Source organism: Nannospalax galili, unplaced genomic scaffold (assembly GCF_000622305.1).
Source record: "Nannospalax galili isolate Female #2095 unplaced genomic scaffold, S.galili_v1.0 scaffold2, whole genome shotgun sequence".
NCBI classification, from domain to species: Eukaryota; Metazoa; Chordata; class Mammalia; order Rodentia; family Spalacidae; genus Nannospalax; species Nannospalax galili.
This window is the reverse complement of record NW_008348412.1, coordinates 514,723-529,061: the sequence shown is the minus strand read 5'-3', so window position 1 is coordinate 529,061 and position 14,339 is coordinate 514,723. Positions and strand designations below refer to the sequence as shown.

At 35.0% G+C, this 14,339-nt stretch overlaps 1 protein-coding gene across 1 annotated transcript in view; it reads left to right on the top strand.

The window, feature by feature from the left end:
- Tmem47 (transmembrane protein 47) overlaps nt 1-13,508 on the top strand; it is a 27,529-nt gene extending 14,021 nt beyond the window's left edge. The window contains exons 2-3 of the mRNA XM_008845337.3: nt 1,583-1,723; nt 11,666-13,508. Of these exons, the coding sequence (XP_008843559.1) occupies nt 1,583-1,723; nt 11,666-11,844 (320 nt within the window). The 3' untranslated portion in view covers nt 11,845-13,508. The remainder of the gene's footprint in view (nt 1-1,582; nt 1,724-11,665) is intronic.
- The last annotated feature ends 831 nt before the right edge of the window (nt 13,509-14,339 follow it).

Genomic DNA, 14,339 nt, shown 5'->3' with positions numbered 1-14,339 from the left:
ACTCCAGGAATTTTTTTTTTCCTATTTATTACTTTGATGAATTTAAACTTTGGAGTTGTTTTTTTTTTTTTAATTCAGAAATTTCAACTTACACATCTCCAGAAGGATTGCCATGTTAAATAATGTGCTGTCTATAAAATTTCCAAAGTAATTTAGAGTTTTCGAAGTACAAAGATTATCCTTTTGGCTTTTTAATTCAAAGCTACATGCTGTTAGGGGGAAAAAGCCATAGTGTGCCTATCCTTTTAACTTGTAGTTAAAAGCCAGATACACTTTTGTTTGAAGTTATATGGCTTTGTCACAAATAGATGGCATAAAAATGCTCTCTACTTTCTTGTGATTCATCTTTATATTTTAAGAAGTGTGGATTTGTTCTATTTTGGTCTTATTTATTTGTTTCCTGCTTGCCGTGAAAGTTCTAGTTAAAAGACCAGTGAAACATCCAGAATGCCTTAGGCAAGAATGAGGAAAAGGATGTTTAAGGCAGTCTAAAACTTTCAGTTAACCAGCATTGTAGAGTGCCACTCCCTCAGTATCATTTATGTGGTGCTTCCCAACATACCTTATACTCAGTTGATTGTCCTTTTCATTGGGTTTATTCTACCCTTATGAATTGAAAACTAATAATCTTTGTCATAATCATTGTTCAATCTTTATTTTCCAAATAATAACTGGCATCAGTGAAGTTTATTTTTTACTGAGTTGTGGGAGACTGGCTTGATTGCGTCCATGAACAGCGTCTTGCACATACTAAGTGACCAATATAGCTTTACTCCTGTCTGATTGAGGAAAGGGGAAGAACAATCATTTAGAGTCTATTCTGGAGCCCAGCAAATCCCTAACCTCAGAAACCATCTCTGTCATAGTAATAGAGTACATGATATCCATGTATATGTACAGCCCAGATACACATGAAATAAGGGGAACAGCAAATTGACTGAGCAGTTCTGGTGGTGAAGGAAGGCAAATAAAAACTTGAGGAATTTTTATGAGGTGAAGGAAGAATTTCCAAGAAGGAGCAGCTATTTTTCAAATGTTGTATTACCACATATAATAATGAGATGATCTTCAGTGACTTAAAAACATAAGAATTCGTATTATTTATGAACAGACCAAACTAAATTGGTCATTTTGCTAGACCTTGTTAGTAGCCCAAGTGGAAGGATTGTAATTGACTGGGAAGGAACACAAGGGAAGTTTCTTGGTGGTAATAATACCAGAAATTCTTACCTTAATATTAATTATATGGGTATATATAATGATATTGAAAATAGGTCATGGAGGGGGGATACTGAATTGACACTCAATTTAACATGAATGTTTTGTAGAATCCTTGGAAGAAAAGTGTGGCAAACTTCTGTCTTAAAATCTCTGCTGAGCTTAGCATAGGAGCCATTTCCGAATAAGGACATTAATATTAATTTGTGTTGCAAAATATTTCAACTCCCCCCCAAAAGGATGCTTAGCATGCAGTAAAATCACATTTATTGAGCTACAGGAAGGTGAAGGCTGCTGAAGAGCATTCTGTTGATTCTTTGAGGACTTACTGCTTAAAAGCTTTGCTTTTCTTTCCTCTGTGCAGATTGGCAGATCGCTACTCTGGCTTTACTCCTGGGCGGCGCGGCCATCATTCTCATTGCATTCCTGGTGGGTTTGATTTCAATCTGCGTGGGATCTCGAAGGCGCTTCTACAGACCTGTTGCTGTCATGCTTTTTGCAGCAGGTAAAATATATTCATTATTTTCAAACCAGTATTAAAGATTCATGAATCTTTCTGTCCTCCTTTCTCATGCAGCATCAGTATGTGTTTGCTTCTTACATAAAAATTGAGATGCATTGGTTATCTTTTAAGGTAAATAAGCTGAATGTTTATCATATAATCAGTTTTCAGCCTGTTAAGCATTTCACAGAACAGTGGCAACTTAAACTTCTTACTAAAGCATGCATAAATAATGCTTCTTGGGCTGGGAACATAGCTCAGTGGTACAGTGCTTGCCTAGCATGAATGAGATTCTAGGTTCTAGTCCCAGCACTGAAAAAAATTAAAGAAAAAAAAAATCTTCTCCACAGGGTTCCTGGGATCTTGACTTAGCAATTACAGCAGATTTATTTATCATTAGGTATTTTTTTTGAAAAACACTCAACCCCCAGCCTCCTAGTTGACCTTAGGGCAGTAATAATAACTTAAAAAAAAATCTGATATGAAATTTGAAAATTTCCAAAAATATATAAAGGCATACATTTACTTGAAAATAAGCATAGTTCCATGGAAAAATCATGACAATTAACTTGAACCATCAGATAAGTTAATTATATGAGGACAGTTAGACTTCCATTAATTTGACAGCCATTATTTTGTGAAGCACAGTTAAAATAGAATTCTCAAACAAGGTAGACTGAATGAGAACTGTGTGAAAATAGGCTTGTGGATTACTACAAGACCAGTTCACTTGATGTGAGCTTTGATTTTCATTTATGATAATATCTTTGAATATATTACTCATTTTTACTCTTAACTGAAATATTCTTGTGGTATCTTCAATTTACCCTGTCCGTTAGATCTGATTTGAAGCCTGCAAAATAAGCCCCTGTGGCTGTCAATAACGAAGATGCTGACAGAACCATCTAGGTTGTTAGATGGATTTTTAAAAGCTGTTTAAGATAGGAATAGATAGAAAATTCTCAGGATTTAATGGGTAGTTTGAACTACAACTACAAAATCCAAAGTGTGTTGCTGCCCCCTGCTGCTTGTGTTCATCTTCTTAGAGCCAAGAAGTCTTCAGAATGTAGGCTTCAGAAAAATTAAAGCCCAAAGCGCTAAAGGGATCTGGACATAGATCTGATTTACACATTTAAATGTCTTGCTCCAGATCATGTGATAATGACCTGCAGACCTGGAACTAGAAGACACTGAATCCTAAGTCGTGGCTTATTCACTACTGACTTGGATTCATTCTTTTTTTCTTTTTTCTTGTGCATTTTGAGTCTATTGTTTTGTTCCTTAGTCTGGTGATTTTATCCTCTGTGATTGAAACTATCTTCTTTTTTTTTTTTTTTTTTTTTTTTTTTTTTTTAGGGTTTCTATTATGAGCTAAGTGTTGTATTAAGATAGATGTACAACTGGCCAAAATATCCCCACAAACACTTCTTTTTAAACAGACTGTAAAGCATTAATACAGACTATATTCTGTAGCTTTTGTAATGCCCTAGTATGATTTATTGGTACCATGTGTAAAGAAAGCCTCTATTGGGAATGATACAGCATCAAATAAAAATCGACCTTGAGATTCATCACTATTTGCTAGTTTGTTTTTTGATTCATTGATTTGCCATTGGCTCCTTTTCTGCTTTATACTAAAACTATGTTAGTATTTTAATTGTAGCATAAGTTTTTCTTTGCAGTGGGGATTTATTAACATTACAGTGAGATAATCAAGTTGAAGTCATTTGGAGTAATTGTCCCCCATGATATGTGAGTCCTTAAAACTGGAATTTTTACAAATAATTTTGAGAGCAGCGGGAATTTCTCATAAAGGATGAAACAGAGATACTGTAGTTATTTTTTTCTAAGTAGCCAATATTGTGCACACCTTGGTACTATTCCATTTAGACCTTAGCCCACTGTATAATGGCAAGTGCAAAAATCTGTAAGAAATCCATTGATGATAACATCTAAGAATGCTTAGAAAAATAGCTAGGAGTTTCTCTTTGTTTTCTTATGTGTATCTGTGTATATTTCCAAGTAGGGAAGAACTGGTGAAAATAAGTGCAGGTTATAACAGAAAATTATTGAAAATGGACAAGGTAAACATAATAGGTTTGACTAGAATAAAGATTTTGATTTAGCTCTAGCTGTCACACATTAGCAAATTATGAAATAATGAAATGAACCCCTGGAGCAAAATTCATATGGTATTGTTCTACCTGCTGATTCCCAAAATGAACATTATATTGTTGCACTTTAAATATGTACATGTGCTCAGATTCAATTTACTCTCTTTTGGCACTGATTATAGAATTTTGGGGATTACCATTAGTTTAGAGTTTTACTTTTTCCATATAAGCAGGCTTTAAAGGTACTGGTTTCTTATAACATGTCATGACCAGCCACTAAATCATCGCTTGTATTTGATTTTTGGAAAGGTTGTTTATTGCAGATAACAATCATTATTGATTTGCGTTTAAGATTGAAAAACCTAGAGTATCCACACCTTTGAAACTGCAGGCTTTAGTTATAATTTTTCTATGTTACTTACACCTTAGTAAACTTCTTGAAGAAGTTGGCTTATTTCACTTGTTCAGTAATTCTTTGCAAATGTCTGGATCATATCCCCCTTTTATTTATTTTGGCCTTTGTGAAAATCATATTCAATTCTCTTAGCAAAATGTTTTTCTTCTCCAAATATCAACAAGTCTCATGACACCAAGCATATCTTTGTGTCCTGTCACATAGAAAATTTGATTTGTTGAACACAGAAATGTTTATTTTCTTTTGCTGAAAGATGCAGTACCTATTTTCAAAACTGACATATCACTTCCACTTAGAAAAAATTTCTACCAAGAACAGCATACTTATATGCTGTGTCTGGTACTCATAAACACTCAGTAAATAGAATGACTGAGAAAAAGATGTCTAAAACATTTAGTTGATTATATTTTTTTATGAAAATCAAGCATGTATAACAGCAAATAATGTCCTTGAAAGCCATTCCACTCATGGAGGCGTAGGACCAGCAAGTTCCAGCTGTCCTCAAACTATTAAATAATAGTTACAAAAATGATTTTCTACTCATTTTTAGCATTTTCAGTTCTGCATTTAACATATATCCAGTATCTCCCATAGACAAAACTAATATCTTCATGGTGGGCAGTATATTTTAAGATTTTCTGAAAACTAAAACTGTCTTAAAGACATACAAATTTTGAAGATTTGTATCCTCTTTTTTTCTTTGAGGTCTTTCATTCAGTGTGGTCTTGTTACCAGCTTGAACAGTTGCTAATGGAGGCCAACCAGCATTGCAGCCTATTTAAACTATCACCTCATTTCCCATAACTCTCTTCCCAATCCTAGAAACCTAGGTTTCCAACCAGATATTATCTATTTTGATACTGCTGATAATAATAATTAACTGAACACCTTTCATATGCCAAAGCATGAGGCACTTAAACATATGTTGAGAATGAAGGGATGATGGTTGAGGGCTCAGTCCTAAACAAGACATTTATACCACCCCCTTAAGTCTGAGGGATCATTTTAGAAGGTGGAGCAGAAATAATTTAAGAGCCAGAAGTTGAGGGGAAGGGCTGTAAAATGCTATCTTCTAAACATGACATGGCCATGGCAGTCATGAACTCACAACAGCTGTGCCTACTGGCACCAGGCCCACAAAAGTTGAGTCCACTAAACAGTCAGCTGTGGTTGGGGAAGGGGTTCATTGTGCCCTATTGCTTATGGCTGAGCTACTAGCAAGCAATGGATTCTGTGAGAGGGAGAGGCACAGTTTTCAGTTGTGTCACACTTGTGAGCCCACTAGGCTCTAATGGATATTTCTAAATCCATGGTCACACAGATGGTCTGGGTTATACTATGAGACACTAAATAAAACAAAAAGTCATGAATATGGAAAAGAGGTTTGTAGGGAAGAAGGGGGGGGGCTGACAGGGGCCTGAGGGAAATAAGAGTGGGGAAAGAGTAATTGGAATGCATTATATACATATATGAAAATGTCAAGGAACAAAATTTGTTAATAAAACTTAACTATCATTTAAGAAAAAGAAATAGAAAGGTTAAGCTCCCCATTTCTCCAACTGTTGTATTGGAGAGCCAGCATTTAAATTTAGGGCATCACTCTGATTTGAAATACGAACTAAAGATTCCTGAACTTTAGTAGGTGCATATCATATCCCCAAAAAAAGAGCAGAGTCAACCTTGATTTTAATGCAGTTACCAATTATGTATTACAGTTGAGTCTATTCTGTAACTGCAGTTGCTCTGTCTCTCAGGAGCAACACTTAAAGGAAGTCAGATACTTGAAATGTCATAAATACCTCAAACTGACCTGTGCTGCGTGACTGAACCATATCCCATAATGGAAGCAGTGTGTTTTTCCAATGTGGTTTCGTACCTTGTATTCCTTTTCATGTAGGTGACATTGACTGATGAATTTCTAATACCTGAAATTCAATTTGCCTCACTAATGTCTTAGTGAAATTTGAGGGATTGTTTCTTTTTTGGTTTTCCTTTATTACCTGGTTTTGAACTGGCTACAGATCATTTTTATACCCCTGCAACAATTAGAATGTGTCATTTTGTTGTTCATCCACTTTGGGTTACAATTACATAAAAATTTCAGTCTTTGGTAATTCAGAATTTAAATAATATAACTCCAATTTACATTATTAAAGATGCTCTCTTTTGTTATATCTTCTGCAAGAAGCCTCTTGTAAGTGATTGCTTATATGGAATGGGATTTTTTTTTCACAGTTCTGCAACTCATTTCCATCTCTGAGCTATTTCTGATCTCTTATTAGAGGCCTGTGTTTTGCACCACTTGTCACCATGTTAAAAGTCACTTGGAGGTGTCAGGAGTGATTTTGACTCTAGATTTGTGCAGAGAAATTAGTTCAGCTTAGATTCTGAACTGAAAGAGAATTCTGCTCACAGGTCTTTAGAGGCTATGTTCCTTTCTATGTACCAATATCATATTATACGTTGGCTAGTACAGTGTACACTGTCACTGGCCAGTAATTAATTTTATACTATTATTACTTTTAGCAGTAATAAATAAAAGTAATTGGTAGCTTCATATTAATCCTTCATAGGAAAAATGTTTTTATTCTCCAAATTACTATTTCCTTTATATCCTTTATTTAGGAGCCTGGCTGATAAGGTCTGCTGCCTTAAATTATCTCCCAAGTCCATCCCTTGTTCTCCGGAAACACAATTTTTGCCTTAGTTGAGGCAATTATTTCTTAAGTGTCACATCAGTTTCCAAGTGTTGGTCTTCTATGTAATTTTATTTTTCATTAATATATGACTTTAAATGTCCATGTGAATCTTGTCTTTCCCATTTCCTAGAACTGAGTTGTGCCGTTCTTTCATAGTCTTTCAATTCCCAACCTTTATTTGCCTCATATACGTAACCCCATAGCCATCACTGTGCATGGTACTCACGCACAGACTTACCTCCTAGGTGTCTGTCCTTTTCCATGTGAGTTTCTTTTCTGAAGTATGAATCTAGCCTTGTTGGTTGCCAATTTAGTTTCTACAGAAGTATTTCCCAAAACAGGAATCAAGTGCAAATAACTTTATTTGGGAGGTAAAAGAAAAGCTCTAACAAAGAGTACAGAAAATGAATCAGGGTGAGGACAGCCAGAAGAGGGTGCATTTTCAACCCAGTGGCTACTTGAAGCAGAAGCCACTGGTGCTTAATCCTCTTGGAGAAGCTAGAAAACAGTACAGAGCACCCACTTCAAGAGTTCTGTCTTTTGGAAAGTGTAGGAAACTAGGGTGTTTACCCACCAGTTTTTTGAGTCATTGGTACCGGTTGTGGGTTGTGATTAAAGGGTTTCAGTATTTTCTAGAATGTCTAGTCTGATTATAAACAGGCAAAGTCGCTTGAGTGACAAGAGGCCAAGACATCCAAGTGTCAGCAACTGGAAGTCTGTGTGGTATGTAATAAGGGTGTTGAGGATAAGAATTTATGGATAAGGCATTAGCAGCTTCTGTAATCCAAGCAAAATACCTCTGCTGTCTCCCTAATGGCAAGAACCCCTTTAACATTATAAGCCAGGTGTTGTGGTTCACATCTGTAATCCCAGCACTCAGGAGGTGGATGAATGAGGATCAGATCAAGGTCATCCTCTGTCGAGGCAGAATTCTCATAACTTATAGGTCATCCTGGCCTACATAAGCAAGTTCTATGCCAGCTAATGCAGCACTAAAGGCCCTGCCTTACCTCAAAACTAAGCAAATAAAACAAAACTAAAACTAAAATATAGACAGAGATTAATAATTTTAACTTCCTCTCATAATTCTATGTCCACAATTTCATATCCATTTTTTAAGTACATAGTTTTTCAAAGGTGGAATGGGGAGGAGAATGAAATAAAATTCAGATTATCTTCAAATTCTGAAATGCTCCTTAATTTCTCTTTGCTGTCTCTGAGGAAGGACACAGAATACCACAGTCAATGCCTATTTTCTTGCATCGATTGGTGGTAAGCTAGAAATACAGCATGATGCCATTGTCCTAACCTCTAAACTTTTGTCTCTGCCCTCCCCCTTGTAGGATTTATGAAAGGCAATGCAGCATTTTGTTTTTACTAAGTATTTTATCAAATGGTACAAAATTTTATTTACCATTGTAGGATTATGTTTTTCTCAGTCTCTATTGCGTGCATTTTTCTCTGTGGGTCCAGAGAGAATAACATAATTCAGAAGGCTAAAGCATTTTAGGGTAATTTTTCATCTTGTTCAACACAATAAATTCTAGGGAAGCTCTTCAAAGGAGTTTGCCACTGGAGCCATAATGGAGTTGTATTTTTACTTGCCCTCTATAAGGAAATTATGTCATTATATTATACTTTGGAAGCTCAAATTATGTTAAGTAAAACATATTGAAATGGACATTGAAAGCAACTTAGGCAAGCATCTTACTCCAGGGCCTGCCTGGTTCATAAAAGAAGCAGTGTAATCTTTCCTCAATAAATTCACACTGGTTATTCTCTGCTGAAATTCCTCTAGAATTTGTCACTTAGAGTGGAATCCAAACTCCTGTTGTCATCAGTCTGTGCCTGATGATCTCTCCCCACCCCTTGCTGTCTGTCCCGTTATCAGAGCATCTTGTCTATTATTCCAGTGGAATATGTGTTTCTGTGTCAGAATTTTAACATTCCCTGTCCCCCGAGAACTCTTCTGCTGTGTTGCATTGGCCTATACCTCCATTCAGGATTCACATCGATGCTCAGATCTCTTCCCCAGAGGTGCACGATCCCTTTATAAACGGAAAATTAGCCCCATAATCCCTTATCCAGGTCTTGCGATCTTGGATTTTCGTGTTTCTTGGTAGTACTTGCTGTTATATTCAGAGTTCATGTATTGATTAATTACTGTTTTTTGAGACAGAGTATCACTGTGTAATCCACGCTGTCCTCCAATACATGGTTCTTCTGCTTAAGCTCCCTCATTACTGGCAGGGATCATACGCTTCACACCAATGTGCCAAACTTTGTAGTCAGTATACATTTCCTGATGGACTGACTATGGAAGAGAGAAGCAGCGTTGTCTCCTTTGTAATCAATAATGCCTTAGAAATATTCCAATATTGATTGATAAGAGGAATTTATCAAATGAATAGATCAAGAACAATACTTAAACTCTTATCCCTATTTTACTTATATCCTAGGAACGTTAGCTATGATTTGATGAGTGATAGAAGTATACAAATCTGAGATGGGCCTTTTCAAAGGGAAACAAAGGAAGCTCAGTAACTGATGTACATAGTTGGTAGTGATAGATTTGCTAAATATAAGACATTCAAAACCTGGAAAAGTTCCCCCTTCTTTCACCAAGGAAATGAGCCAACTAATTTTTTTTAAAGCAGTTGTACATTGTATCACTTACTGAATAGAAATAGATGAATTGTAATATGCTGTTGGCCAAGTCTTAAGAGTAACCTATAACCTTAAACCAAAGTGAAGGTATGATTTCTATTTTGGATGTCAAGAGGAGACGTGGATGGGGGAGGGGATCTGAATGTGAGTGGGAAATATTGTATGAAATTTTAAAAGCTCAATTAAAAAAAAAGAGAGATATTCTCCTTTGACATGTTTATCTATCCACTGTCAGTGGTAAAGTGGAAGAATAGCAGGTAGATACAGGCCCAGAGAATACATGGCTATGTTTGGAATTTTTAAATCTGTGTCTAGATGGATTCTTTGATCTTTAGTCATACTTACACAGTGTAGTGATTTTTGAGGAAGCATGGCCTTATGATTTTGCAGTACTTCATCAGTTTTGTGCCAAAAATAGATGACTGCTATGCAGACATTCTAGGAAACTTAATCATACTGGAAATATGATCCTTTGCAAATGCTGAGAATAAATGAAAGTAGATCTTAAAGTTTAGAGTTATATATATCTTGACACAGAAAGAGAAATAAAATGCCAAAGTGTGATCCATTTCTTGTGTAATTTTTTTGTTCTTGAAATTTAAATTTTTTTTTAATTTTAAGATGGCCTAAACAATAAGCATTAAAAAAAAAATTCCGCTTCCTATTTCAAGGTTTGGATGGCTATGCAATGGTTCAGAAAGCAAATACTCTGAATATCAGGGACATTTAATGGGAATGGCCGCATTCAAATAAAATTATCTTTTGTAAAACAAGTATCACACAGGATTTACTCATTTTCCAGCCCTTTTATGTATAACTGTACCCTAGATTTTTCAGGAGAAAATTGCCTTTCTTGAGGGTTAAAACTTACATAGTAGAAGAATGAGGTACATTTATCCCATACAGTCTCATTTCATTGAGTTAAATAAAATATAAATTATATAATCATCGATCCAATAGGCAATTATGAATTTTCAGTGGATGACATCATCTCCTGTGTAGTTCAGTGTAGTGTCTTCCATATAAAAATACCCACAGGATATATGCCATTTAATTTTAGATAGTTAAAACAAACCTTCCCCTTCCTGCCTTTCCTGATTAATTAGTTTGTTGTATTTTATTACATATGACTCATCACATTTCCCCTTCACTCCTGACTGGTGACTAACAGCTAACTAAGAACTAAGAGGTATATTTTCTCTCTGCTGTAATAGTCTTCCTTAGCCTAGCTTTCTTTTTTTTTTTTTTTTTTTTTTCGGGATCATGATCTCACATTCCTTCATTGACATAATTCTTTTCTGAAAGCCTGTGGGAAATATATATGCAAATATCATATGTAAGATCTGATAGAAAGGATATAATTAGTTACGGCTTCCTGACAAAAATGACTTTTGACTCTTTTTTTTAAAAAAAAAAAAAAGAAGTGTGGACTTCAAGAGAGAGGGAGTTTCTGATTAGAATAATAGAAGCAGAGCAATCAAGATAACTCTTCTGGAATATTGGGCCGAGTCAGAGTGTTATAAACATAGGTACATCTAAAAATCACAGGATGACCAATTTCATGACTAAAAGTGAATTTATAGGATAATGGCACTCTTGTGACACAAAAGTAGAAGGGGCACTACCTAAGATTCCTCACTTTCTTAAGTAAATTATAAGGGGTTATGTTTGCATTGAGGCCACTATAGATAGAAAATGACTTAGCGTAAGTAGTGCTACTTACCATTGTATTGCTAATTCTGTATGTTTCTAAGATGAGATTACTACCTTGTATGTTCACAAATTGCTACATCGCACTAATCTCATTAAATGCTAATAGCAATTCACGAATTATTAGCAGGATACTTAGTGCTACTTGGTGAAAGTTTTTAAGCAAAGAAAAAATGTTAATATTTTAAAGGGTAACATTTAGCACTAGCGGTGCTTTAATTTCTTCTCTTTTATACTTATTTTATTAAAAACTAACTCTTATGCAAATGTATATTCATGTGTTTATGCTGTTTATTTTCTGTAAATAACATTTTATAATTTTAATTTGCTTTTCTTTCAGTTGTTTTGCAGGTGTGCAGCCTGGTCCTTTACCCTATCAAGTTCATTGAAACTGTGAGCTTGAAAATTTACCATGAGTTCAATTGGGGTTATGGCCTGGCCTGGGGTGCAACTATATTTTCATTTGGGGGTGCCATTCTTTATTGCCTGAATCCTAAGAACTATGAAGACTACTACTAAAATCAAGTCTCAAAAAAAAGAAAGAAAAAAATAAAACCAACCATCTAACAAAAGATTTATGTCTACATCTTTTCTAACACTATTTTCTAAAACACTTGTGGAGCATCAAAGAGTTTGCTCAGTTGATTTAATATACTTTGCCTTTTGGCTGTCAACATCATAGCCAGCTTTTACACCCATTTTAGGAACCTGCACAAATTAAGAGAGCTGATTAGACATAGGTAAATGCTGCAAACGTTCAATATGTTCATGCTGTTCTTCTTGATAAGTGAAGGGTCTGTATGACAGCAACCATTGTGAGAAGGTAGTTGGACTGAGAATTGCCTGAATCTCCTGTTACCTGCATGGGAGCAGCTGGCATAAGCAACACTTAAAGATTCCTTTGCTATGACAAGGATTCCACTGTTCTAACACCCTTATCACCTGCTTATGGCACACAGTGACTACAGTGGCTGTTGGTTATTTGCTTGAGTGAGTTTTTGAAAAGCAAAATGCCCTTTGGGCATCTTATAAACTGGTTAATGATACACATTCCACCTTAACGAATACTCCCTTTAATGGGAGGTTAAAATTTGGCAATTAGCATCTCCTGAGAAGGAAGTCAGGATTTAGAGACATGTGATTTTCATTGCCCTTATAAAATTGTGCCTCAGCCTCATCTAGAATGAGGGACAAATTGAGGGTCTTTGTTTTCCTTGGGAAAACAAAAAAGAAATATGCATGAGTTGCTTTTGTACCCTTTGAATCATTTATCAAACTTTGCAGCAAACAGTTGTGCATATGTAACAAGCTTAAATATTTTTATAGAAAGTGAACCATTAGAATAAATGGTAATACTCCTTAATCTTCCATATACATGTATTGATCACACACATAATACTTGCTCTACTGAAGTGGTTTGAACACTAACCTTGTGCACATTAAGAGACTTCAATGGGTATTCACACTTATTTACCATACAGAAGTTCATGTACCTTCAGGCTTTTGCTCTATGTCCTTTACTGTATCACTGGAAAGTGTTCATAGAATTGCCTAAGAAGAAAAATTGAAATGATGTTCATCAGAAATGTAATGATTCTTTTGTAAGCACTGTAATTCACACGAGAGTAGCAAGGAGGAGAGAATCACTTTGTGTAAAATTCATTAAAATACAGGGCTGCTATTTTTGCAAGTGTTTGAAATATCTTCATTTTAAAAGACAGGAGTAGTGGTAGATTTAAATAAATGTCTCCGTAGAGGAGTAGAATTCATTTGCTTGTCACCTGGTCCTCTTAACTGATGGGTAAACTGATTTGTGCACGCAAGTATGATGAATTTATGTTAAGGGATTCATTCACTGACTGTTTCAAGGGAAGAAAATATCAACAATAAGGAATAAGTTTGCAATGAATTACATACTGCAAACTCTTATTAATTCTGTTTAATATACAAATCTGGATAGTTTAATTATAAACCTATTTTTATATAAAATATACAATTCTGATATGAAAGTTATAAATGATTATTTTTGTTAACAAAGGCACTAAAAGAGTATGTTCTGGTTTGACCCATTTTACGAAAAAGCAACATTCGAAAAACAACTTTCAAATATATTTATTTGGTAATATATTGTAAAATGCATTAAGACCTGCATGTCAGTCAAGTCTTTCAGCTGGTCCTAGGAATGGTTGCCAAAAACAATAGCCTTCCTCTACCTTAAAATTATTTTACTATTCAAATGTCAAAACCACTTGAGAATTTTCTATGGAATCATAAAGTAAATATGAATACCTTATCCTTATTTTAGTAACGATAGACAAATGTTTTTAAATGCATCCTGGAGATCAAACTTTATGAAAGCATATGATTCTATAAACAATCATAGACCCTGAATGGAAATTTTCCAGAACGATATTAGTATTATTGAATATTTTGAAGCAATTTTCTTAAATCATAAAATCTGGGGCAAAATCTTTAATAGTTCATTCCATATTGTCAGAACAGGATGAGAAATGTAGTATTTGCATAGGGATTCAAACTACGAACCATGGTCTGTTGTGAGATGATCTCTTTATTTTTGAACAGTGGAAGATCAGTACTTTGGTGCTGGCATCAATGAGGGCTGTTGCAGGATACAGTGTGCTATTTAGAACAATATCTAGAATCCTATTAAAGTTTCATTCTCTGTCAGTATGAGAAGGTGAAAAGTGACAGAATATGTTATAGATTGAGGCACATATATTTGCAGTTTACTGAAAAATAGATTTCTTTAACTTTCTCCATTCCTAGTAATGAGCTCTGTGCTATATATTTTTGCCATCACTAATATTTGCGGTTCTTTCACTAGTAACAATGCTCAGTACAACAGGAAAAATGTTGTTTCTCGTCCAAAATAGTACTGTGTCTATCCAAATAAACATAAGTGAAAATTTCAGCTATTGTAGCATCGTCTTTGCAGCTTTAGGTTTGTTTGATGTTTCCTTAAGCAAAATTGTTAATCACGAATCCATTGTTTA